This window comes from Bos indicus x Bos taurus, chromosome 20 (genome assembly GCF_003369695.1).
Source record: "Bos indicus x Bos taurus breed Angus x Brahman F1 hybrid chromosome 20, Bos_hybrid_MaternalHap_v2.0, whole genome shotgun sequence".
Lineage (NCBI taxonomy): Eukaryota > Metazoa > Chordata > Mammalia > Artiodactyla > Bovidae > Bos > Bos indicus x Bos taurus.
In genome coordinates, this window is record NC_040095.1 from 9,966,048 (window position 1) to 9,992,481 (window position 26,434).

The 26,434-nt window shown below is 39.6% G+C and overlaps 2 protein-coding genes across 4 annotated transcripts in view; one reads left to right on the forward strand and one right to left on the reverse strand.

Annotated features, from left to right (window-relative positions):
• The window catches only part of LOC113878920 (survival motor neuron protein), a 32,535-nt gene extending 21,189 nt beyond the window's left edge, over nucleotides 1-11,346 (forward strand). The window contains exons 6-9 of one of the 3 annotated variants that reach the window (XM_027520096.1): nucleotides 345-437; nucleotides 1,230-1,340; nucleotides 6,443-6,493; nucleotides 10,191-11,346. In XM_027520096.1, coding sequence (XP_027375897.1) covers nucleotides 345-437; nucleotides 1,230-1,340; nucleotides 6,443-6,490 — 252 coding nt within the window. In that variant the 3' untranslated portion in view covers nucleotides 6,491-6,493; nucleotides 10,191-11,346. The remainder of the gene's footprint in view (nucleotides 1-344; nucleotides 438-1,229; nucleotides 1,341-6,442; nucleotides 6,494-10,190) is intronic. The other 2 variants (XM_027520097.1, XM_027520095.1) reach the window with 2 other exon arrangements.
• Nucleotides 11,347-13,857: 2,511 nt separating this feature from the next.
• Nucleotides 13,858-26,434, reverse strand: part of LOC113878849 (general transcription factor IIH subunit 2) — a 79,192-nt gene continuing 66,615 nt past the window's right edge. Inside the window, exons 14-18 of the mRNA XM_027519953.1 lie at nucleotides 22,705-22,866; nucleotides 21,389-21,541; nucleotides 20,722-20,808; nucleotides 18,370-18,534; nucleotides 13,858-16,420 (exon numbers count right to left, since the gene is read on the reverse strand). Coding sequence (XP_027375754.1) covers nucleotides 16,047-16,420; nucleotides 18,370-18,534; nucleotides 20,722-20,808; nucleotides 21,389-21,541; nucleotides 22,705-22,866 — 941 coding nt within the window. The 3' untranslated portion in view covers nucleotides 13,858-16,046. The remainder of the gene's footprint in view (nucleotides 16,421-18,369; nucleotides 18,535-20,721; nucleotides 20,809-21,388; nucleotides 21,542-22,704; nucleotides 22,867-26,434) is intronic.

Here is a 26,434-nt window from a genome sequence, read left to right on the forward strand (position 1 = left end):
CCAATGCAGAGGGTGAGGGTTAGATCTCTTGTAAGGGAGCTGAGATTCTACATGCCCTACAGCATGGCCCTCCTTCCCTTCCTCCCGCACCCCGCCCCCCCTGCCCCGCCCCCCCCCCCCCCCCCCCCCCCCCCCCCGCCAAAAAAAAAAAGAATCTGTATGATGTCAGCATTTGGTATGTGAAATTCTATCTAACCTTTTTGATATGAATAATATAGATGTTATTCTGGGCAGCTATTTTGAATCTTTTGACCTTGGGTTTTTGGGGTTGTTTTTGTTTTTTTTTTTTGCTTTTTACATTTTAAAACTGGTAAATAAATTTTCCTTTGAAATACTCTTTATAGTCAGGTCTAAACTTCAGTGGCCCACCGCCGCCACCCCCACCCCCACCGCATTTCCTGTCACGCTGGCTGCCTCCATTTCCTGCTGGACCACCAGTAAGTGCAAAAGAATTCAGATTAAACTGTACTTTCATACAGAGTTTGGGATTTAGCCAGAACACAGGTAGTTTGGAAATGTCGTTGTATACCATCCCTGTGGCCAGGTTCTGATGGGTAAAAGTTCAGGCTAAACCTTCGGGTTTTTCTTTTTAATGCCCAGACTCAGTCCTCTTAGGGACCCGGCTCTGAGCCCTGCTGTGCGTGCTTCCTTCCTGGCAGAAGTGTCTCGTTCTAAGGGAAGTAGCTCCTGTCTAGAAGGATTTAATGACACCATGCTTAGGGATCAGTGTTTTACCTTTCAAGGCATGTAGACTGTGGATAGCTAATGGTAGACTTTTAAATATCAGTAATAGGTGAAATACAAAGACAGTTGTTTTGGCAAACTGTGTTGGTGTGGGGGCAGTATAGATGTTCTAGCCAGAACCTTTACTTGAAATGCTATGTGGGTGTTCTTTGAGGAAAATCATAGAAGTATCTATCCTTGGTTTTTTACCTGTAGATTCATAATGGAACAGATAAATAGGTCTAATGAAAGCAAAATGTTTAAATATTTTATAGGACCTGTTGTCTTTTGGTTCTTGTTCAGTTTAATTTTATTGGTCTTTTTTTGTTATTCATTACTGGTTAGCTTTCTCCAAATCCCAGATTTAAAAAAAAAAAAATTTAACCAAGAGATGACATGGGATGTCAGGAAAGATACAACTAACATTGAGCATTCTGTACATGAAATACATTTCCATACTTTGTATTTTTGTCTACTGACTTTAAAGTATATCTTTCTGTTTCCAGATGATTCCCCCACCACCTCCCATATGTCCAGATTCTCTGGATGATGCTGATGCTTTGGGAAGTATGTTAATCTCTTGGTACATGAGTGGTTATCATACTGGTTATTACATGGTAAGTGATCACTCAGCATCTTCCCTGACGGTCACTTTGTGGTTTTGTGACTTTGTTTTGCTTGTAACTAAAAAGTGGTTTCTTACGTTAGGTAGATGCTTAGAGTTAAAAACTGTAGGCATTCCTCAGTGAAGCAAGGCATGTGACTCTTTTGGTTTCCTAGTACATACAAAAATTATGTTTACATTATACTGTATTCTAGAATGTATATAATAGCATGATGTCTTAAAAACAGTGTGCAAACCTTAATTTTAAAGTATGTTATTGCTAAAAAATACTAACTACTGTCTGACAACACGGTGGCCACAAAACCTTCAGTTTGAACAGTATAGCTATTTAAAGCTGCAGGGAGCAAAGGTTTGATCCCTAGTTGGCAAACTAAGATTCTGCATGCAACAAAGCACAGCCACACACAGAAGAATAGCGAAATTTGCTTTTCTTATTCATCAGTCCTTTGGTGGCCAGTTTCACTAAACTGAGTGACCGTTTACTTCAACTATATTCTTTCTAACTTCCCTAGTTAGTTACCACATCATTTCTTTCTCCCCTTTATAGACAGACTTCTTTAAAAAGTTACGTCTAGTTGTCCTCTTTGCTTCCTTACTTTGTTTCGTTTTTTCAGGTCTATCGGGTAGACTTCTGTCTTCCCCACTGTATTCAGATTTTTACCTCCAGATTGCTGACTCCGTTTTTCAGTTCTCTGCTTTATCTCTTACTTCTCAGCAATTTTTTGATCTATTTGACTACACTTTTTTCTCCTGCCTTCAATAACATGTTGTAGTCTGCTAGTCCTAAGTCTTCCTTCTCGGCTGCTCCTTCTAGACTCCGTAGACAGCTTTTCCTCCTCCACCCAGTATCTGTGTGAGATCCCTCATGCCCAATATATATAGCCCCCTTCTCGAGCTATAAACTCACTAGGTGACCTCATCTACTCCAGGACTTAAAATGCCATGTTTGTACTGTTAAATTCTCAGATGTTTAGTTCTGAACATCAGACTGGTTTATCCAGCTGGCTGTTTTCCCCCACCACCTGGCTGGCTGTTAGGTGCATCTCAAACACATCTCACCAGCACCGGACGATGAGAGTCATCTCATACACTGCCGTTCCCACAGCCTCTGATGTCTCAGAAAGCAGTGACGTTGGTGCGCCAGCAGCACCACTCTCTCAAGGCACAGGCATGGAATTAGCATTAATTGATTCCTCACTTTCCTTCACTTTCTTCAACCAATTTGTAAGAAAATTCTGTTGACTTATGTCCATACAGATCTTGAATCAGTGCACTTTGCTTTCACTCCCCTGCTGTTATACCCATTCAGGATACTATCGTCTCTTTTAACTGAGACATAATGACTATTTTATGTATTATTTAAAATATTTATGCACTGCTTTGGCTGCACAGGGTCTTAGTTGTGGCCCTCAGGATCTCCGATCTTGGTTGTGGCGTGTGGGATCTAGTTCCCTGACCAGGGATTGAACCCAGACACCCTGCACTGGGAGTGGAGAGTCAGCCACTAGACCATCAGGGAAGTCCCATAATTCACTCTTAAAAAGTACAATTAATTGGTTTTTAAATTGTATTCAAAAGGTACAACTACTCTCACTACCTAATTACAGAATATTTTTATTTTGCATTTTAAAAAGCCATACCAGGTAATAGTCACTAGTAATCTCCTCTGCACCCACCTCCTGGCAACTGCTAATCTGCCTTCTAAGGATTTGCTTATTCTGAACCTTTTATATAGATGAAATCGTACAATACACGGCTCTTTGCCCCTGGCTTCTTTCACTTGACCTGTGTTTCTTGCTGTTCCTCTGCTTTAGTGTGTATTGACGCTCCTGCCACTGCTGAATGGCACTCCACTGTGTGGATGGTACGACACTGTGTGTACCCATTCATCAGGTGATGGACATTTGGGTTGTCTCCTCTTTTTGGCTACAGTGAATAATTCTGTTCTCTACATTTGTCTACAAATTTTGTATGGACACAGCGGTTTTCCATTTTCTTGGATATAGACGTAGGAATGGAATTGCTGGCTCAAAAGACCGCTCTAGTGGAACCATTAGATGCTGTTTTCTGAGTGCATCATCCTGTGTAGCTTCACGCAGTGTGTGAGGGGCCTGTTTCCCCACTTCCTCACCAGCATGTATTGTTGCCTCCTTGTTGGATCATAGCCATTCTGGTGGGTGTCAAGTGATACTTTATTATGGTTTTCATTTGTATTTCCCTATTGACTGATGATGTTGAGCATCTTTTCATGTGCTTATTGGCCATTTATATATATATATCTTTTTGGAAAACTGTTCAAATCCCTTACCTGTCTTTTTGGTTGATGAGCTGTAATAGCTCTGTATATATTCTGGATAAGACAACATCTCTCACCTAACTGCACCAGATCCCAAGTATTCTTTTTGCTTATGAAATCTCACGTCCCATTCTGTCAAATCCATTCTGCATACAGCAGCTAGAGCGATATTTTAAAATGTAAAGCATATCGTGTCTTTCTCTTTAATACCCTCTGATAGCTTCCAGTCACAGGCTAAACTCCAAAACCCTCGTTGTGGTTTGCAAAGATGATGCACCATATCTTGTCAGGTTCTTTGCCCACAGTTTATTCCCTGCTCTTCTTACTCAACTATTCTCCTGCCACCCTGGCCTCTCTTCTTGCTCACGTCCAGGTTTATACCTCTTCTGGACCTTTGCACTCATTATTCTTTAGTTTGGAAAGCTGTTACCCTACAGTTTACTTGCTGACTTGTTATTCAGATCTTAACTGAAATTCCATCTTGCCTAGAAATATTTAAGCTAGAAGAGATCCACCCTTCCTCTCTATTGTATCACCCCGCTTAGATTCTCTGTGTGGCAATTACCGTTTCTGGTATGATTTTCGTTACCTGTTTAACTGTCTCCCTCCAGTAGAATGTAAGCTCCATGGGAGCAGGGACTTTGTCTGTCTTATAACCCTTGAATCTCTAGAATCAGGAACAGTGTCTGGTTCAGAATAAGTTCATCATTTGCTAAATGTTAAACATTAGCAAGCTTCTTGCAGATAAGTTTTGTATGATATCTGGAAGTACCATTATTGGGTCAAAAAGTATAAACTTTTAATTAAAAAAACATTTTAATAACTTTTGATACTATTGACCAACTTTTCACAATTCTTTTCATGTGTATTGCCACGAGTGCAACTTGAAAACGTCTGTTTTGCCACAGCCTTAAAATAGTTATACACCGTATTGCTTTCATCTTTTATAACTCTGAAGAGCAGTTACAAATATGGATGTTCTGGGACTTCCCTGGTGGTCTAGTGGCTAACCTCCATGCCCCCAGTTCAGGGGGCCCAGGTTTGATCCCTGGTTGGGGAACTAGATCCCCCACACGGCAATTAAGAGTTCACATACCACAGCTGAGCTCCCTCATGCCACAATGAAGACTCAGTACAGCCAAATAAATAAGCATATTTTTTAAAAGTAGGGATGTTCTAATGTGTTAGAATATATTTGATTTGAAAGATGACTTAGATGAAAGTTAGAGTTGAAGTGAGTACAGTGAGTTAACTGTGCTCAAATATTCATATTTCATGTACTTGATTCAACTGTTGTTAAAACCTAGCAGATTTTCCATAGACTTTGTTGTTTATTTTTTTTTAATATTTATTTATTTGGCTTGTTGGGTCTTAGCTGCAGCGTGCAGGATCTTCCGTTGTGGTGCACAGACTCTCCGAGTTGCGGTGTGTAGGCTCAGTGATTGCAGCCTGCCCACTCCATAGCGTGCAGGCTTCAGTAGCTGCAGCTCGCAGGCTTAGTTGCTCCTTGCCATGGAAGATCTTAGTTTCCAGAACAGGGATTGAACCTGTGTCCCTGTATTGCAAGGTGAATTCTCAACAACTAGACCACCAGGCAAGTCCTCAGCAGACTGAACACCGGTCCTGATCAGCAGACCGCAGCTATTTCTGTTTCTTTCCACAGTTCAAGCAACAGTTCCTGGGAGAGGAGCCTTGTCTGATATATTTGCCACAAATTCAGTACTAAGCTATGATTAGTTTGTTCCAGAGAAAATGATCTTTACTTTTAGAGGCATTACTTGTGTATCTGTATAAATTAAAATATAAACGTAGGTTCATATTCAGAAACAAATTCCCATTTCCTAGGTCTTGGCATTTTTTTTCTCTTGGAAATTGTTACCATTAAACAGAAGAAGCTACTATTCATTGTCATGTTTTCCAGTGGCTTTACGTGTGTTTTAGAGACTGTTGCCTTCAGCTTGCAGTGCTTAACTGTTGCTCCACAGAAGCATACATGTTTGACAACTTTTCCATTGCTAACCTGTTCCCATATGAGCAACAGAGGTTTGGGTCTAGCTCTTAACCTATACCTTTTTCTTTTTCTAGAAATCCTAACAATGCAAATAAATGAGGATAATATTATTAAAATAACATAGCATAGGCTCTAACTTTGGTACTTATTACTAAAAAATCACTTTTAAATACATCTTATGGCCTCAAAGATAGAGATTAGTGAACTAGAAAGTTAGTGTATGTGTGGGGGAAGGTAGCAGGCACCGAGGCCGGAAGCCAGGAGCAGGACTCTGTGCTTTGAGACCAGGAAAAGTGGCAAACATTCCATTCTTCACCTGTAAAGTGCCTCTGTCTAATGCCAAAACGTTTTAATGGTTTTAATAAATGAGTATGACACATTGTATGTATATCTTAGACTTCGTGACATCTTGAGGAAATTGTTTACTTTAAAGCACCTTTCAGAGACTTCCCCAGATGTCCAATGGTTAAGACTTCTCCTTCCAATTAAGGGGTGCAGGTTTGATCCTTGGTGGGAGAGCTAAGTTTCCACATGCCTAGGGGCCACAAAGAGCAAAACAAAAACAGAAGCAATATTGTAACAACTTCAATAAAGTCTTTAAAAATGGTCCACATCCAAAAAAAAAAAACCTTTTTTTTTTTTTTTTTTTTTAAAGCGCATTTGAAGGCTATTAACTTATTTTCTGGTGATATTTTATTAAAGAGAATTAATGAAATATGTGAAACAATGTTTACTTCTATATAAAATGTGTATTCTGTTCTTCTAAATTCCTTTATTTTCCTTACAGGGTTTCAAACAAAGTCAAAAAGAAGGAAGGTACTCACATTTCAATTAAGGAGTAAGTCTGCCATCATTTTAAAAGAGAATCTTACTTTTATATGAATTTTATAGTTTGTGGCAAATATATGTTTGAAAATTAAAATGTTGAAAAGTAAAAAAGTTAATGTAAAACTATATTAAAGACATTTTGATGCAAAACTATTTGATATAAGGTAGATCTGTATCCCCTCTAGAATCCTCATGATGTCAAAGTATCTTTTCAGCAAATACTTGTTGGTTGGTGGTGTGGAAGGCAAAACACACCTTTACAATAAAGAGATCCTTAAGGGACTTCCCTGGTGGTCCAGTGGTTAAGAATCCGCCTTCCAATGCAGGGGATATGGGTTCAGCCCCTGGTCAGGGAATTAAGATCCCTCATGCCACAGGGCAACTAAGCCCTGAGACCCAACGCAGCCAAAAATAAGTAAATAAATTAAAAAATAAAATTTTTTAAAGAGATATCCTTAGAATCAGAGATGAAATTTTGTATCACTATAGACAATCAGACTTGCTTTTTGATTTGTGATACAGTAAGGATCAGTTTAGTTCAGTCACTCAGTAGTGTCTGACTCTTTGTGACCCATGGACTGTAGCACACCAGGTTTCCCTGTCAATCACAAACTCCTGGAGCTTGTTCAGACTCACATCCGTCGAGTCAGTGATCCCATCCAACCATCTCATCCTTTGTCATCCCCTTCTCCTCCAGCCTTCAGTCTTTCCCAGCATCAGGGTCTTTTTCAGTGAGTCAGTTCTTCACATCAGGTGGCCAAAGTATTGGAGCTTTAGCATCAGTCCTTCCAGTGAATATTTAGGACTGATTTCCTTTAGGATTGACTGGTTGGATCTCCTTGCAGTCCAAGGGACTCTCAAGAGTCTAGTCAGTTCTTCACATCAGGTGGCCAAAGTATTGGAGCTTTAGCATCAGTCCTTCCAGTGAATATTTAGGACTGATTTCCTTTAGGATTGACTGGTTGGATCTCCTTGCAGTCCAAGGGACTCTCAAGAGTCTTCTCCAACACCACAGTTCAAAAGCATCAGTTCTTCGGCACTCAGCTTTCTGCTTCTGTTAGGTCCATACTGTTTCTGTCCTTTATTGTACCTATCTTTGCATGTAATGTTCCCTTGGTATCTCTGATTTTCTTGAGGAGATCTCTAGTTTTTTTCCCATTCTATTATTTTCCTCTGTTTCTTTGCATTGATCACTTAAGAGGGCTTTCTTATCTCTTGTTGCTATTCTTTGGAACTCCGCATTCAGACGGGTATATCTTTCCTTTTCTCCTTTGCCTTTCACTTCTCTTTTCTCACCTGTTTGTAGGGCCTCCTCAGACAACCATTTCGCCTTTATTTTACACTTTTGGTCCATATTCATCTATATTTTGATACGTTTGTCATCAGTATTTTGTGCCTGTGTGTGGGTGTACATATCCGCACTTAACATCACATTTTTAATGTTTTGACACATTCTGTTAGATTGTTTGTATGCTATGTCACTGTTCCTTTAGTTCAGTAACCTTTGGTGTCTTGATAACATTAGTAAATACCTTCTTTTATATAGTGCTTGATTCTCTTCTGTCTTAGCCTTAAGGTAACTTTCTGTGCTGTGACTCTTAATAAAAAGTATGGACATTATGATTCTTGGTGGATATTTCTATGTTACCTTGAAAAGCAAATTTCAAAAAACATCTTTTCCAAATCGATGCATTCCTGGGAGGGGTATTTTTAAAATAATATAAATCCTCACACTTAACTGTGTAGTTGCCTATATTTCATTCTTCGATTAAAGTCATTTTTATTCAATTAAAGTTGTTTAGCTAAGTGCTAAGTCTAAAAAGGTGAATAGAAAGATTAGACAAGGGGTGAATTGGGTTGAAGTGTTCCAGTCAGAGAACATACAAACTGGAGCATTAGGACAGTGTGTTTCAGGGCCTGCGTTAGCCCAGGTGATGCCCCTGTCTCTGATGCTACTCAGCCTTCTTACGCGTTCCCCGTCTGTGTTAGTTCCCCTCTTCTGTTTTCTGCTTATTTGTCACTGTATATTATCCTTATTATGTGTTTGTCTTCCCTCCATTGTTAGCGATAAGGCACTAGACCCCATTCTCCATCATGTCTTCAGTATCGGGCACAGTGTTTTGAAGTCTAGGTGGGCTTAGAGCATAGACTGGATGGAATGTCAAAGAGGAGAGAAAGTAGTGAATGGGAGTGAGATTTCAGAGTTTTTTCAGGTCAGATTTTTTTAACCCGTCATGAGAGGTTAGGCATCAGTTGTTTCTTTCATCTTTTTCTTGGCTGTGCTGGGTCTATTGCTGCATGTAGGCTTTCTCTAGTTGCGGTGAGCAGAGGCCACTCTTCACTGCAATGTGCCGACTGCTCATTGCGGTGACTTACCCTGTTGGGATGCATGGGCCCTAGAGCATACAGGCTCGGTAGTCGTGGCCCACGGGCTTAGTTGCTCTGCAGCATGTGGGGTCTTTCCAGACCAGGGATCAAACCCATATACCCTGAATTGGAAGGCGGATTCTTCATTTTTTATTTCATTTATTTGTTTCGGCTGCATCGGGTCTTAGCTGTGGCGTGTGGGCTCAGCTGCTGTGCCGTGTGGGTTTAGCTGCCCTGTAGCACATGGGATCTGAGCTGCCTGACCAGGGATGGGACTCAGGTCCCCTGCGTTGGAAGGCTGATTCTTAACCACTGGACCACCAGGGAAGTCCTCATTTTAATAATTTTGAACTGACTCTCTCTGTCGATTTTGTTCTCTTTGCTTTTATGGACAGAAAAATGAAAAGGTCTGAATTTTCAACTGTGATCAAAAAAAGCTTATAGGAAAAAAAAGATTACAAGGATGGTGTCTCTAGACTTCCATTAACACTTCTTGAAAGATAATCCGGTATTTTGGACAACAGAATAGAAATACTGAAGGATGGTGTAACACTGATGTTTATTTCACTGCTAATGATTTATTTCATCATCCTTTCCAGTGATTCCATCCTTTCATGTTCTTATTTTTAGTCTTTTTTTTTTTTTTTTTTAAGCACAGCTCAAGGTCATTGGTGAATGTGTTATCTGTTGCTCCATAACAAATCATCCTAAAATTTAGCACCTTGAAACAGCAGATATTTATTTATTTATCTCTAGTTTCTATGGGTCAGAAATGCAAGGGCAACTGAGGTGGGTGGTTGTCCTAAGACTGCAAGGCATCAGCCTCAAGGCAATGATCATCTCAGAGTTCTGGGGCTGGAGTGGCTGCTTCAAGCCCCCCCTCATGGTTGTTGTCAGGAGGCTGTCTTGCTCTTTGGGACCCTCCATAGGCAGCCTGAGAGTCCTCACAAGCAGATAACGGTCGGCTTCTCCAGAGTGAGTAACCCAGTGCAGAGTGATCAACACCCCATACACTTTATGGCTTGGTCTCTGAATCACACACCATCTCTTTCACCTTTTTCTATCCTTTTGACGAAGTGCAGCCCACAGCCAATGGGAGGGGACTAGATAAGGGCAGGTATCACTGGGGACTCTGTTGAAGGCTGGCTACCACAGTGAGTTAAATCCTGAGATGAAGACTAACAGAATGTTTCAAGTAAGGGATAATTAAATCACTAAGATTCTACATTTTAGATTTATGAAAGAGTCCAATAGAGTTACAGCTTAACTGCAAGATAGTTTTTTTTTTTTTAATAAATTAAAATTTTTTATTTATTTTTTAAATCTTTGTTCTTTGGCAGATCGCTCAGAGTGAGTCCTGAATCCTTATAAATAGTTAGAACTGCTTGAATAAGAAACTCAAAAATGGGAATTCCCTGGTGGTCCAGTGATTAGGATTTGGTGCTTTCACTGCTGTGGCTTGGGTTTAGTCCCTAATCAGGGAACTAAGGCAAGACTCAGCCAATAAAAAAAGAAAGAAAAACAAACACAGAAATTAAAATTGGACCCAGATGATATACTCAGGATTGATTTCCACTCTCTGCTTTCCATACATGTTTTTAAAAATGTCTTCCTATCTGTTATTTATTAAAATGGACATTTCAGGACCATAAATTTTTCTCTGAAAATTTAGTTGATTCTGTAGAATTCTTGTTTTCTAGATATTCCAAATTTCAAAATTGTTTTTAATTCTAGAAATTTTTAGTAAATTTTAATTTTAGGTAGTTAGGTTTAATTTCTGGTTTTATTGTTACTGTAATTGTAGAATGTCATTTGTGTTGGTCTAATTACTGTTCTTTTTAACACATAAGTTTTATCATTGTTTTTAATATGTCTTAAATTCTGTTAGGACAAATCAGATACCAGTGGTCCTTAAGATTTTTTTTAAAGAATACTCTTGTCTATTCCTTCAAATGAATCTCACAGTTTGTCTAAATACCTAACTATCCCATAAAGATTGAAATTAGGATTACATTGTCTTTTACATTAGCACATTTTTATTCTAGTTTTATTTACCCTGATGATGGTGTTGCTGTTTTCTCTCTTCATGATTTTATATGAAAATAGGTTTTGTTTAGATTCATGATTGTATTTAGGTTTTTTATCTTTCAGATTCAGGTGTAGCTCTCTCCCAAGGAGATGGTATTTTGATGTGCCCTGGTTGAAGTGAACAAATGTTTCATCATTTTCTTCATGCACACTTGGATGGGTGCATGTCATCTGCATTTCCCCTTGTTGCATGTGACTCATGCTTAAATAAACAGATATTTTAAGGGAATAATCAGTTTGAATAACTGAACAACGGAAATATGATTAAAAGAAACTCAAGGTCACACACAGTGCAGAAAGTCAATCCATCAAAATTGCAACTGAGCCCATTTGTATATTGTAACTTTCTTAGTAAGTATGTTAAGCTTTTTATTAATGCCTTTAAAAATAAATAACTTTTTAAAAAAACTTGACTATCTGAATGCTTTTCTTTGGAATACATATGGTAAGTTGGAGCCTATGGAAAGATGTAAAAAGAACAACTCAGGCTTTTTTGGGTAAAGGATAGTATTGTAAAGATACAACCAACTGTAAAACAGTGTTGCTGATAATCCAAGGTTAGGGCAGAAAGCCTGTCTGAAGCTGAATGTCAGAGGACTGGGCCTGGCTGCTTGGGCGCTAAGCCTGTGTTCTGTTGCTCCGAAGTCATACTGTCATTCTCCTCCAGCACCTTTTCTTGCCTGCCTGCCTGCCTGCCTGTCTCCTAGCCTCCTCCACACCTTCCTCACGTACCCTGCCTGACATGATTGCCCAAGCCGTTGTCTTCACCACCGCCTTGCAGTTCCATCTGCCATCCATTTGACTGTATCTATGTGAGTCTCTCTGTTCAAACTCTCTAGAGAGGTAGAACATAATACTGGTTTAGTTCAGTCTAAAGCACTGGTGTCCATAGCCTGAGATTCTCCCTAGTCCATTTAGCTGTGGGAGATGTTAATATGATAAGTGCTATTTCTTTCAGAGGTTTTGCTTGGGCAAACTGCATGTGCCAAGCATATTAGTATTTATTGAATACATAAGTGAATATTCAAGTGATTGATAAGGAAGCTTTACAGAATTTTTTGTACAGGGTAAATAGAGTTTCATCATTTTTCATAACAAGCACCTAATATATTAATTGCCTAAAATGTGCCAGGTTAAGTTTAGTTCTGAAGGTAGCTTATTTGCCTTGTGAGAGTTTCGGATGTTACCTTCCTTAACACCTAATATGGTTGGAGAGTAGTTGTGCATTCAGGAAAGTCATTCATTTCAGCAAATAGTTACTTGGCTTTGTGTGAGGCACTCTTCTATGTGCTTGGGAACAACACAGATGAATGTTCCTGCTTACAGTTGTGGGAACTAGCTAGTAAGCAGGTGAAATTTATAAAGTAGCAATAGTGATTCACGTCATAGAGGAAAGGGAAATAGGAAAGGGGGTTGGGCAAATTGGGATTGGAAGCAGAGACACTTGTTTTAAAAAAAGAACAGGGAACTCCTAACTGAGGTGACATTTGAATAGAGATCAAAGAAAATGAGAGCCATTCATGTGTATAGAGAAAGAGCTTCCCAAGCAAAGAAAATAACAGGTGCAGAGGCCCTAAGACAAGAGTGTTCACATGTTCAGGGAACAGCAAAGAAACCAGCTTGGCTGGGGTGGAAGTAAGCAAGGAGAGATGAAAGAAATGGAGGTAAGGGAGAGGTAGCCAGGGGTCAGGTCATACGTAGACCTTTGCAACGTCTTCAACATTTCTTGGAGCTAGGAATTCATTGGAAAGTTTTTGAACCAAACGTATTGTGTGATCAGATGCATTGGAAGAGGCTTCTGGGTGAGTTCCTTGGTGGTCCAGTGGTGAGGACTCTGCACTTCCATTATAGGGGCACGGGTTTGATCCCTGGTTGGGGAACTAAGATCCCATATGCAGAGTGGTGTGGCCAAAAAAATAATTTAAAAAAAGCTTCTGACTGCTTTGTTGAAAATAGATGAGAAGTTTCAAGAAAGAGCAGGCTGAGTAGGACTTGGATCTGAGTGTATTTTCCAAGTAGAGCTCAGGGTTTGCCAATAGAGTCCATGTGGAGCTGGAAAGAGGAGTCCAGGATGACTCCCACGGTTTTTCGCCTGAGCAAGTGGGAGAATTCTCCAGCACCACAGTTCAAAGGCACCAATTCTTTGGTGCTCTGCCTTCCTTACAGTCCAGCTCTCACAACCAAATGTGACCACTGGGCAGACCACAGCCTTGACTATTTGTCGTCAGAGTGACGTCTCTGCTTTTCAACATGCTGTCTAGGTTTGTCATCACTTTCCTGCCAAGAAACAATCGTTTCTGATCTCATGGCTGCAGTCACCATCCGCAGTGATTTTGGAGCCCAGGAAGACGAAACCTGTCACAATTTCCACCTTTTCCCCTTCTGTTTGCCATGCAGTAGTGGGGTCAGGTGCCATGATCATAATGTTTTTAATATTTAATCTTAAGCAGGCTCTTGCACTCTCCTCCTTCACTCTCATCAAGAGTCTCTTTAGTTCCTCTTCACTTTCTGCCATTAGAGGGGTATCATCCACATTTCTGAGGCTGTTGATGTTTCTCCTGCCTATCTTGATTCTAGCTTGTAACTCATCCAGCCCGGCATTTCTCATGATGTGCTCAGCGTATAGGTTAAACAAACAGGGTGACAGGAGACAGTTTTGTGGGCCTCTAAAAATGTAAGAAATACTCTTAGCTCGTAGTCTGTAGTCTGTGGCCATACTTTGCAGCTCTCTGCTTTCCAGGGTTGGGGGGTTTGCTATATGTCCTGTGAGATCTTAGTTCCTGGAGCAGGGATTGAACTTGGGCCCTTGACGGTGAAAGCAGCCCTAACTACTGGACTGCCAGGAATTCCCACTGCCCCCTGCTTTATACTGGAAGTCCTTAGCAGAAGCTCTGGACAAATAATTTGCATGGAGTCCTGTTAGTTTTGTAAAGTATCATTTTTAATAGTACATGTATATAGTGCAGAATTCAGATGATTGTATGTAAAGTAAACGTCCCTACCCTGCCCACTATCCTGCCCCTCTCCCTGAAATGCATCATTAATACCAGTTTCTTGTGTATTTAGGAAGTTTTTCTGTGACAGGATGAACCTGAATACATATGCTTTCAATCTTAAATTTAACTAGGTTCTTTTTCCTTTAGGTCAGAACTATGAAATGTAGTAAGTAACACTTGTACCACTTCGACGTTACTGCCTTCATGTCCAAATCCAGCCTTCACTGCGTGCTCTGCAGTAGTGGATCTGGACCTTGGAAATACCCCTGCCTCGTCAGCAGGAACCGTGAAAAGCTTCACAGTAGAGGGTGCTGTTGACAGGAGGGGCACGGGCCTACCTCTGGGTCCAGTGTACCTCTCCAGCAGGTATGTGGAGCTCATGGTCTCTACACCATGTGCAGCACCTGGCTTCTGCAGTACCTGGTGGCCAGCAGCACTTAGCACCCCCATATAGAAGGCTTCCTCTGGCACCCCCAAAGTTTCTAAGCAAAGTGCTCCAAGCTTACACCTTCTTGGGTTGCAGCTCTTTAATTTAGCCAACCTTTGTTGTCCAGGGCCGTGCCTTCTCTCTTGAGGTCCAGACCTCAGTCCTGGGGTCAGTCCTTTGGGTGCTCTGTCACACCCTAATGTGAAAAGCCAGTAGGCTATTCCCTATGTCCATGCTTGGAGTAACAAGTAATCCTTGTTACTCCAGTTGCCTATTACAGTAAATAACTCTTAATAGTAAACTCCCCAAGTTACTAGGTGGTTTCTGTCTCCCAGTTGGACTTTGATACAGTACTTAAAACCTTTCTGATTACAAAAGTATTAGATATAAAATCAGACAAGAAGATAGCCCTTCTCAGCTTCCAGTAATCTCACTCTACAGAGCAATTATTCGCGTGGTAATGCTAAACTAATTTTATATTTTAAATACAAAACAGGCGCTTGTAAAACAAAAAACAGTACAAAAAGGAAAAAGGAATGCCTTCCTATCCCTTTTCTAATCATTTAAAATGGTTACCACTGTTAAAATTTTTCTTGTATATTCTTTGCAGAAATTCTTAATGCATCTAGAAACATGAGAGTACATTTTTTAAACAAATAGAATCATAACCATATATACAGTCCCTATGTTTTGTGGTAAAAATAAAAATTACTGTAAAAGAATGGTTGTTTTCCAGCTTACACTAGCATTATGAATTTGGAATGGCCTTCTAGCCATTCAGAACACTCCACTGATTAACTAATAGTGAAATATTGGACACAGGCACAGATGTAGACATTGACATCAGATGTAATACCTGATATGATACTAATATATATATAATATATATATTATATATACTATATATAATACTATATATAAAGTCACTGACAAAATATTCTTGAGCAAAGTGGATACATAAGACTTTAAGGCCATTATAAATGTATACGTTAGATTCTCAAACATCTAAAAAAACATTGATACTCAGTATTTTCAAAACCGCAGATTTAGCTAATTTCCAATGATGCTAAATTCTAAACTACTTTCTGCTTCTACAATAACCACTGAATCAAAGGGCTCTAGAATATGAGCATTTGCCCTAAATCCTATTTCTTCTGCAATAGATAAAAGGAAGGTATACATAAACCCTGCCACACTAAATTAAATGTACAAAAACAGACACTACAAGGATTAAGGAATATCTCTTGTCACATCTATGTGTGAAACAGATGCAGTCCTTAAATTAGCCATTTTGTAATAACTTGAATATTCCTTGAATATTGTGGCTTTACGATGGATACACCATTCTTCCCACCCCTCCCTGTGGCTTTGTTACCGTTTACCGAAGTTAGCCTGAAAGCCCTATATGACCTGAATAATGAAGAGTTGGATGTGTAAATTTGATTAAAGGGCTGATCTTTGATTGGGGAGGATCATTTAGGGACTTCAGAGTCACTGGTAATACTCTGTTTCTTAAGCTCAGTAACGGGTAAGCAGGCTGTTTGGGGTTTTTTATATTACATGCTTTATGCATTTTACTCTTTTGTATGCAGCATTTAATAAGTTTTTGGATAATTAATATTATTCAAAATTTTATCCAACAGTTTTTAGAATTACTGACAAAAATTTTCTTGATTTAGTAGATTTTAGCTAATAGGTTCCTGAATGATTGGAGAGAATGGCAGTATCCATTTCCAGGAAAGGATGAAATGTTTAGACTGAGGGTGCTTTTTTATTGTGGCAGTAAGCAGTGTGATGTCTTCTGCATCCAGGAGCCAACTTAACATGTTAAGTCTCAAGAGGCTTGGCAGCCGTAACACACATTGACTCAAAGACTTGACTGTTGCAGCCTGAACTTTGATACATTCTTTGAAATGCCTGGAAATAGTTAACTCTTGCAAGCTAGGCAGGTTGTCCAGTGTTTGAAAGAAGTTTCTGTATCCTTCCTCTGTAATCTTGTGGTTCATTGAAAAATCAAGATGCTTGAGTTTCTGGAAACCTCCATTGATTGCTACCTTGGCTATAAATATAAAAGCAAAATATTTATGAGAACAGAATCATAGGGACTTCAATTTTAATACTGGTAGGCTAGATTATTTTAACACACCTCTTCTCCCACCGTCACTTAAAATAGAAAATGCCCAATTTTAATAAAAATATATAAATTTAATAATACATTAGATTTACTTCTAACTGAAGTAGTAAATATTAATAAATTACATTTTTAAAAACTATATTTTTATGAGAGACACACTCTAAGTGTAAGAACATAGATTAAAAACAAAAGTGATACATCTCTAAATAACTGGTGTGGCAAAAAAATGAACGACTAAAATTAGAAAATATTTTGAACTGAATGAAAATATGACACTAAAACTTGTGAGAGAGAGCTAAAGCCAAAGTTAGTGCTCTAACTGTCCACCTCGGGACATTAGGACATTAAAAGGAATGAAAGAAGAAAGAATGAATTTAGAACAAAAATAAAAAGCAAATTATATCCAAAGAAAGTACCAGGGGATAATAGAGGTAAAGGCAGAGATAAATGAAAAATGTGTAGGGAAAAAGGCACAGGAGACCATCCTGCGTAGGATTCCATGACGTATTTTCAGAATGGGTAAAATTAATCTATGGTGAAAGAAAGCAGTATAGTGGTCACTTTTGAGAAGGACGGGGAATGTAGTGTCAGAAGGGACACAAAGGAAGCTTCTGTAATGTAATAATCTATATTGTAGTCTAAAGAGTAATTGTTAGCCAAGTATAAGTAGCAAGACTGTTCACTTGAAAATCCATTAAGCTGTATACTTTTGTACTTTTCTTTATGTGTATTAATTTTCAATTAAAAAAAAGGATATGCTGGGCTAGATGAAGCACAAGCTGGAATCAAGATTGCCAGGAGAAATATCAATAACCTTAGATACAGATGACACCACCCTTATGGCAGAAAGAGAAGAAGAACTAAAGAGCCTCTTGAAAGAGGAAAGTGAAAAAGTCAGTTTAAAACTCAACATTCAGAAAACGAAGATCATGGCATGCGGTCCCATCACTTCATGGCTAATGGATGTGGAAACAGCAAGGGACTTTATTTTTTGGCTCCAAAATCACTGCAGATGGGACTGCGGCCATGAAATTAAAAGACGCTTGCTCCTTGGAAGGAAAGTTATGACCAACCTAGACAGCATATTCAAAAGCAGAGACATTACTTTGCCAACAAAGGTCCGTCTAATCAAAGCTATGGTTTTTCCGGTAGTCATGTATGGATGTGAGAGTTGGCCTGTAAAGAAAGCTGAGTGCCGAAGAATTGATGCTTTTGAAATGTGGTGTTGGAGAAGACTCTTGAGAGTCCCTTGGGCTGCAAGGAGATCCAACCAGTCAGTCCTAAAGAAGATCAGTCCTGAATATTCATTGGAAGGACTGATCCTGAAGCTGAAACTCCAATACTTTGGCCACCTGATGCAAAGAACTGACTCATTGGAAAAGACCCTGATGCTGGGAATGATTGAAGGTGGGAGGAGAAGGGGATGACAGAGGATGAGATGGCTGGATGGCATCACCGACTCAATGGACATGAGTCTGAGTAAACTTTGGGAGTTGGTTATGGACAGGGATGCCTGGTGTGCTGCAATTCATGGGGTCTCAAAGAGTCAGACACGACTGAGCAACTGAACTGACTGATAAAAAGGAGTATACGGAGGGTATGTGGCCAGCTGTCTGAAACACTACAGGTTAAGAGTGGACTTGAAGGTTTGTATAGTCTCAAACAGGAGGCTATCTTTTACTCCCAAATCTGACCAGAATGAACCAAAAATCCACAGAACATTAGAGGGAACATTATGATAGAGAAAATGAGGAAGTGGGAAATGGGTTGAACATTTTTAGAGAGGAAAATGTTTTTATAGACATTTTGCAGCAGAAAGCTTGAGTAGTACCACTGGCTTTCATGTGAGCTGAGTTTATCTGAGGGTAGCTCACCAATTTCTACCACGCTGTCATCATCCAAAGTCTTGAAAAACTGGAGAACTTGGAGACACTGAAGATGCTGACACTGCTGGATGATCAGTTTGGCCATTTGATGAATCCCATCCCCAGTGGGAAGGATCAATTCTTCCAGGTTATTTAAAGAACCTAAAGCGTAGGCTAATCAGAAGAGACAAAAAAAAAGAGAAAAAACTATGTTCTGTGTTCCCAAATAATTGTAATCCAAAGCATCAAAATCTATACATTCTAGGAAGTTCCATGTAGCATAGAGGCTGGAGAAAGGGGTCAGCCTACACCTTGATCTTCATTGCTGCCTCTAGACAACCAATCTTCTGTCCTTCCCCAGTCAGCCTCCTGCCCTGAAGTCCCAAAGTTCAGAATGGGCTTCACATCCCCATTTCCTTTTTTTTTTTAAACCACTGGACTGTCAGAGAATCCCCAACTATCTCCTCTTTCAGACCAAAGCTTCTACTGGACTCTCTATTAATGCCAGCTCCTCAATGCTTTTAGCCCCCTTCCCTTCTGTGATGCTGTCATCCTCAGTGATTTCTAGTACTAACTTCACAATCCACCACTCTCATAACTTGCCTTTTCACTTTGATCCCTCCTGAGTGTGATACAGTTTAGATCACTTGATCCCCAGAAAGTTCTCTACTTCTGCGGCCTCATACCTGGACATGTTTTGAACACTTTCTAGCATAAAACCATGTAGCAGGCTTTTCCTTTCACTGTCCCAGTTCTTACATCAGCCATTTCTTCAAGGACCCTGGTTCCTTTTAGGGAGGCCAGTATTTAGAAGTCAAGATCTGGGTAGTTGGTATGCTCATTACTACTAGGGTACTTTTGAGTCTCTGTTGACTGAGCTGAGGGATGTATATACACGTATGTATAGTGAGATATACAGATATGCTCATATCTACCTATATAGGTTAAAAACCACAAGTCCACACCAGTATTTCCAATTCTAATTTAAGACCTCAAAGTTCCTTCTAGCCTCCCCTTGTGGGCTTCCCTATTTGCTCAGACAGTAAAGAATCCGTCTGCAATGCAGGAGACCCAGGTTCAATCCTGGAGTTGGAGAAGACCTCCTGGAGAAGAAAACAGCCACCCCCTCGGCCCCTGGTCTGGCCTTTTCGGCCCCAGCCCCCACGCCCCTCCCCTGCACACACAGCTGCCTCAAAAGATGGACAAAGGGGAAGGAAGAGACCCAGGTGCTCCTGAAGTGTGCTGAGTTTGATAGCACTACTGCTGTATGCGTCTCGTCTCTACTGACTGTCCTTGTATGTTCCTGGGTTAAAAGTAAGACAACAAGCTCCATGTCACCAAACCGTGACTCTGATTACAGTTCTGGCTGCCCAGAAATGGAACCTTAAACTAGTCCCTCAGGAATGGACCAATCAGCATCTGCCATCCCCATCGCCTAAAGGAAAGTAACCTTGCGATGACTGACGGGCATTTTTGCCTACTTTAAATCATTTGTCACTGCGCCCTTCTGCCTATAAAAGTCTTTCATTTCGTACAGCTCCTCAGAGCTAGCTCCCTTCTGTCTGCTAGAGTGAAGGCTGTCTGATTCAGAAACATTTTTGTTGGAAAAAAATCTTAATTTTAAAAAATACGCTTATCTTCTAATACCTGTTAGAAAAATTTCCAGAGCACACATGGTTATTATAATCATAAAAAAATAAGTAGAAAAGGTAGTTTCTATAGTTACCATTTTGTTAAGTCTAGGTGTTCACATAGAGTGTTCATAACTTTAAAAGGTAGTTTTCCCCATATTCTGGAAAACTTTGAAACAACAGGCATTTAACTTGTTTGGGATGGATACCTGGCAATAAAATTACATAGTGCTCTGGGTGTTCATTGTAAGGACTGATGCTGAAGCTGAAACTCCAATACTTTGGCCACCTGATGTGAAGAGCTGACTCATTTGAAAAGACCCTGATGCTGGGAAAGACTGAGGGCAGGAGGAGAAGGGGACGACAGAGGATGAGATGGTTGGATGGCATCACCAACTCCATGGACATAGGTTTGGGTGAACTCCGGGAGTTGGTGATAGAAAGGGAGGCCTGGTGTGCTGCGGTTCATGGGGCCGCAAAGAGTCAGACACGACTGAGTGACTGAACTGATAACAAATATTCTAAGAAATGAATTGCTTTAAGAACATTGCTTTGAAAGACATAAAGTGAAATCAAGGCATTTGGAGGGTAAAAGTTGAGCAGCACTATCCCTCCCTCCTAATGACCAAGGGCAGCTAAAACATTGTAATTTATTATAGCTAATGCAAAATAGGATTTTGTGGAGGGAAAGGATCAAGAGTAAGTAAAAGGTACTGTGTTATAAACATACCAAATTTTTCAGCTGTTTCCTTATCTGGAATATATTGGATCCCAAGTTTTAATATCTTCAGAGAAGTAAAATTTGGCAAGACAATGACTATAAAAGGGAAAATTAAAATTTAGTTATGTCAGCTACATTTCTTATACCAAAAAGTAATGTATTTATAGAGTATAAAGGGGCTTCCCTAGTAGCTCAGTTGGTAAAGAATCCACCTGCAATGTGGGAAATCTGGGTTCGATCCCTAGGTTGAAAAGATCCCGGAAGGAGGGCATGGCAACCTGCTCCAGTATTCTTGCCTGGAGAATCCCCATGGACAGAGGAGCTTGGCAGGCTGCAGCCCATGGGGTCACAAAGAGTTGGACATGACTGAGCGACTAAGCACAGCAAAGAGTATTTCAAAAGTGATAGAAATTACTATAATTCAGATTGAATTGATTCGTATGGCTTAACTAGATAACACAAATCTTTACTCAGGAAACAGTTCTCATAACTAGAAATGTTTAAACATCTATTAAGGAAACAAATATACCTTATTTGAAAATTCATTTACGATCAGATATCTATTGCAATGGTTTTGTTCTCTGCCATCAAATGCATGTTTTAAAATTTGACTATTAAAAAATGATTCTGTCCACAAAAGCATCTTAAACCAAAATTTTACAATTATAGCTCTTACCAAATGGGTTGGCTTGAAAAAATTGTCCAGAAAACTTAATTTCTTCAAGTTTCTTGCGGGAAGCAAGTGCAGTCACAAGAGATTCAAAATCCGAAAAGCTATTACACTCCAGATGGAACACTTGAAGGTTTGGAGAATTCTGAACTAATCTGACTGTCAGATAAAATATCAGATTTCAGAAATCAGAGATTGAAAAGTTCTATCTGAATTAACCATATAAAATTAATAAAATTAATTTATTAATTTGTTTCAGCAATAGTGAATCGAAATAAGGCATCATGATTGTAATGACTCGGGCTTAGGTTCAGGTTCTGTAACTAACTGATAAAAAGTATATTTACTGTATTGTAATATAGTAACTAACTGACGTGCTGTGTGAACTGTCGTTACGGACCCTCTCTGGGGATCCATTTTCTCCTCCGTATAATAATGGCATTGACTCAGCTTTAATATCCTAATATCCTAATGTCTCTAGTTTGCACGTGACGTTTACACTATAGAAACACTATGCAAGGAAACATAAAGTCAGGGACAACTCTGAAGCAAAACCTAAATTTCATGAAAAAATTGCTGAGAAATATAAGAAAACTACACTTCCAGCCTCAGCTACAAGGTTTTTTTGCATGCAAATCTGCATGTCAGTTCACTAGCGATTTGTCTTTTTTCACTCAGTCTCTAGTGTTTAGTCTAAGTGTTTAAACTTGGTGTTTAAGGAACTGATGATGCCTATGTCACCTTGCTACATGACATTTAAGAAAGATAGCTGTACAGGTTGTTCATTAACCAAGAGAATAGGCTGGTGAGAAACAGGGAAGTGCCTCTGATTACTACTAATCAGCCGATTTCCTTCCTTCTGATCTGGTAGATCACTAAGTGGCAATGTAAGAGCAACTTGAAAACAGTGAGAGAACTCTACAAACTACTTTTGGAGAGGCAGTATACTCTGCTTAAGAGCTCAGACTTAAGAGTTAGAATTCCTGTGTTCGAATTGCAAATTTACCATTTCCTTTTCTGGGTGACCTTGAGCAAATTAATTAATTTCTATAACTCCGTTTTCCTATGTAAAATGATTAGTTTACCTTGTAGAATGGGTATGAATGTTAAATGAGTTAATATTTATAAAGTGCTAGAATAATTCATAGCATGTAGTAAAGGCTCAATTATAAATAGCTCTCTGCTTTTTTAGTAACAATGAGTGCTGTTCCCACAGTTTACCTGGATTATAGGTTATACCCTCAGATCTTCAACTCTTAATTATTGGCCAGGTAGCTTTTCCAGATGATGTAAAAGCAAGAAAATCAAAGTGCCACACTTACCTAATTTGGAAGGACTGCACTTAGATGAAATTTGGATCAATAATTTCTCCATATGGTGGAGATTTAGGAATTCTTCAGAAATGGCTGAAAAAACATCTTGTTGCAGATTCACAGACAGTTCTTTCAGGCACAAGAATTTGTCCAAACTAAGAAAGAGTTGGTCTAGAAAGCAGCACACAGTTTCCTGTTATTAATTTAAAGAGTTCCAAATGGAAATTTTCAAACTGTCATTTGGATTCATCAAGGTATTTTCATATTTTCAAATGAAAACTTTTCACATACCATAAGACATTCTTTTTTAGGAAGCGCATATATGAAAATAATGCTTTTTGTAGCATTTACTAGTATGTTGACTAAAAAAATATATGCACACCCTAAAAGTATGAGAATTATTTTATCCACTGGACGTTCTTAGGACGTCAAGTCTGGGAGGCAACATCTCAAAGTAAGCCTAAGAAAATTGCTCCAAGGAGATTAGGGGGAAGCAGTTTTGCCAACAAAGGGCAAAAGATTACTGTCAATAAAGGAAAACCAAATGTCTCAAAGAATTTAGCGCTTTTCTATGTATGGGAAGATGCAAGAGTCCGGGCTCACTGAAATCATTCCTTTGATACGCACCTCGGCTATCTGGAGCCAGTATCCTGTGTTTTCCTATCCTGTGTTTTCCCATCCTGAGTTTCCTCAAGCTGCACCTTTGGGGTGGCTGCAGCCTAATGCCTGCTAGATAATAGGTATTCTTTGTTTCCTTCCTGAGTTTCCTCAGGGCTCGCCCTCATGGGTGTAATTGCAATTGCTGATGACTATAACACCCTTTGTTTACTGAAATGGCAGGCAATATTTTCTTTCTCATCTACTATATAAAAGTCCTGTATTACGCTCTGGATTCAGAAAAATGAGACATCTCAGTGAATGGGGCTCAGACAACTGAATTTCTCCATGCAAAAGAAGTTCAACCACCGCCATATATGAAATTAGCTCAAAATGAATCAACTACCTAAATTTAAGAGCTAAAACCGTATAACACTTTAGAAGAAAAGATGACTTTGGACTTGACAGTGGATTCTTGATATGCTACCAGGAGCATTAGCACAAAAAGAGACAAATTGGACTCAGTTGGAATTTGAAACTTTATAGATTGAAGGACATTACCAAGACAGTGAAAAGGGAAATTTACAGGAGAAAATGTTTTATACACATGACAATAAAAATTATATGTAATTACACTGTGATTATATAATATATAAGGAATATATTCTTTCCTAAAGAAAGGCAATGCCAAAGAATGCTCAAACTACCGCACAATTGTACTCATCTAACACGCTAGTAAAGTAATGCTCAAAATTCTCCAAGCCAGGCTTCAACAGTATGTGAACCGTGAATTTCCAGATGTTGAAGCTGGATTTAGAAAACGCAGAGGAACCAGAGATCAAACTGCCAACATCTGTTGGATTATCGAAAAAGCAAGAGAGTTCCAGGAAAACATCTATTTCTGCTTTAATGACTATGCCAAAGCCTTTGACTTTGTGGATCACAACAAACTGTGGAAAACTCTTAAAGAGATGGGAATACCAGACCACCTAACCTGCTTCTTGAGAAATCTATATTCAGGTCAGGAAGCAACAATTAGAACTGGAACAACAGACCCGTTCCAAATAGGAAAAGGAGTACGTCAAGGCTGTATATTGTCACCCTGCTTATTTAACTTATATGCAGAGTACATCATGAGAAACCCTGGGCTGGATGAAGCACAAGCTGGAATCAAGATTGCCGGGAGAAATATCAATAACCTCAGATATGCAGATGACACCACCCTTATGGCAGAAAGTGAAGAAGAACTAAAGAGCCTCTTGAAAGTGAAAGAGGAGAGTGAAAAAGTTGGCTTAAAACACAACATTCAGAAAACTAAAACCAAGGCATCTGTTCCCATCACTTCATGGGAAATAGATGGGAAACAGTGGAAGCAGTGAGGGACTTTATTTTGGGCTCCAAAATCACTGCAGATGGGACTGCACCCATGAAATTAAAAGAGGCTTGCTCCTTGGAAGGAAAGTTATGACCAACCTAGACAGCATATTCAAAAGCAGAGACATTACTTTGCCAACAAAGATCCGTCTAGTCAGTTCATTTCAGTCGCTCAGTCAGGTCCGACTCTTTGGGAACCCATGAACTGCAGTGTGCCAGGCCTCCCTGTCCATCGCCAACTCCCAGAGTTTATTTAAACTCAAGTCCATTGAGTCGGTGATGCCATCGAACCATCTCATCCTCTATCGTCTCCTTCTCCTTCTCTGGAGTGCTGCAGTCCATGGGGTTGCAGGTGCGCACAAGGTTTGTTTGAGCCCTCTGAGTGTTTATGGCGCAATGGGGTTTGATTCTGAACGTGATTTCGCCCCTCCTACCCTCTTGCTGGGGCTTCTCCTTTGCTCTTGGACATGGGGTATCTCCTCAGAGCTGCTCCAGTGGCTCTGCACAGCTGCCGTGCAGCCGCCGCTCTAGCGACTACTATCTTGCTGAGGCTTCTCTAGCCGCCTAGTCAAGGCTATGGTTTTTCCAGTGGTCATGTATGGATGTGAGAGTTGGACTATAAAGAAAATTGAGCACTGCAGAATTGATGCTTTTGAACTGTGGTGTTGGAGAAGACTCTTGAGAGTCCCTTGTACTGCAAGGAGATCCAACCAGTTCATCCTAAAGGACATCAGTCCTTGAATATTCATTGGAAGGACTGATGCTGAAGCTGAAACTCCAATACTTTGGCCATCTGATTTGAAGAAATGACTCATTGGAAAAGACCCTGATGCTGGGAAAGATTGAAGGCGGGAGAAGAAGGGGACGACAGAAGATGAGATGGTTGGATGGCATCACCAACTCAATGGACGTGAGTTTGAGTAAACTCCAGGAGTTGGTGATGGACAGGGAGGCCTGGCATACTGCAGTCCATGGGGTTGGGCAAAGGAACAAACAACCCAACCTGAAAATGGGCAGGAGACCTCAAGAGACATGTCTCCAAAGAAGACATATATATAGCTAACAAGCACATAAGATGCTCAAAATCACTGATCATTAGAGAAATGCGAATCAAAGCTATAATGAGGTATCACCTCACAGTGGTCAGAATGACTATCATCAAAACGTCTACAAATAGACAAAAAACAAAACAAAAAATGTCTACAGACAATAAATGCTGGAGAGGATGTAGAGAAAAGGGAACCCTCCTACACTGTTGATGGGAATGTAAATTGGTATAGCCACTAGGGAGAACAGTTTGGAGGTTCCCTAAAAAACTAAAAATCGAGCTACAAGCCAGCAATCTCACTCTTGGCCACACATCTAGAGAAAACTCTTATTCTGAAAAGATACATACACCCCAGTATCCATAGCAGCACTATTTATAATAACCATGACATGGAAGCAACCTAAATGTCCATCAAGGATGACTAGATAAAGAAGATGTGATACACATACACACAATGAGATATTACTCAGCCACAAAAAAGAATGAAATAATGCCATTTGCAGCTACACAGATGGACCTAGAGATTATCATATTAAGTGATGTAAGTCAGAAAAACAATATATGATACCATTTATATGTGGGCTCTAAAAAAGTAATACAAATGAATTTATTTACAAAACTGAAATACACTCACTGACATAGAAAATAAATTTATGGTTACCAAAGGGAAAAGAGGAAGGAGGGAGGAATAAATTAGGATTTTGAGATTAATAGATACAC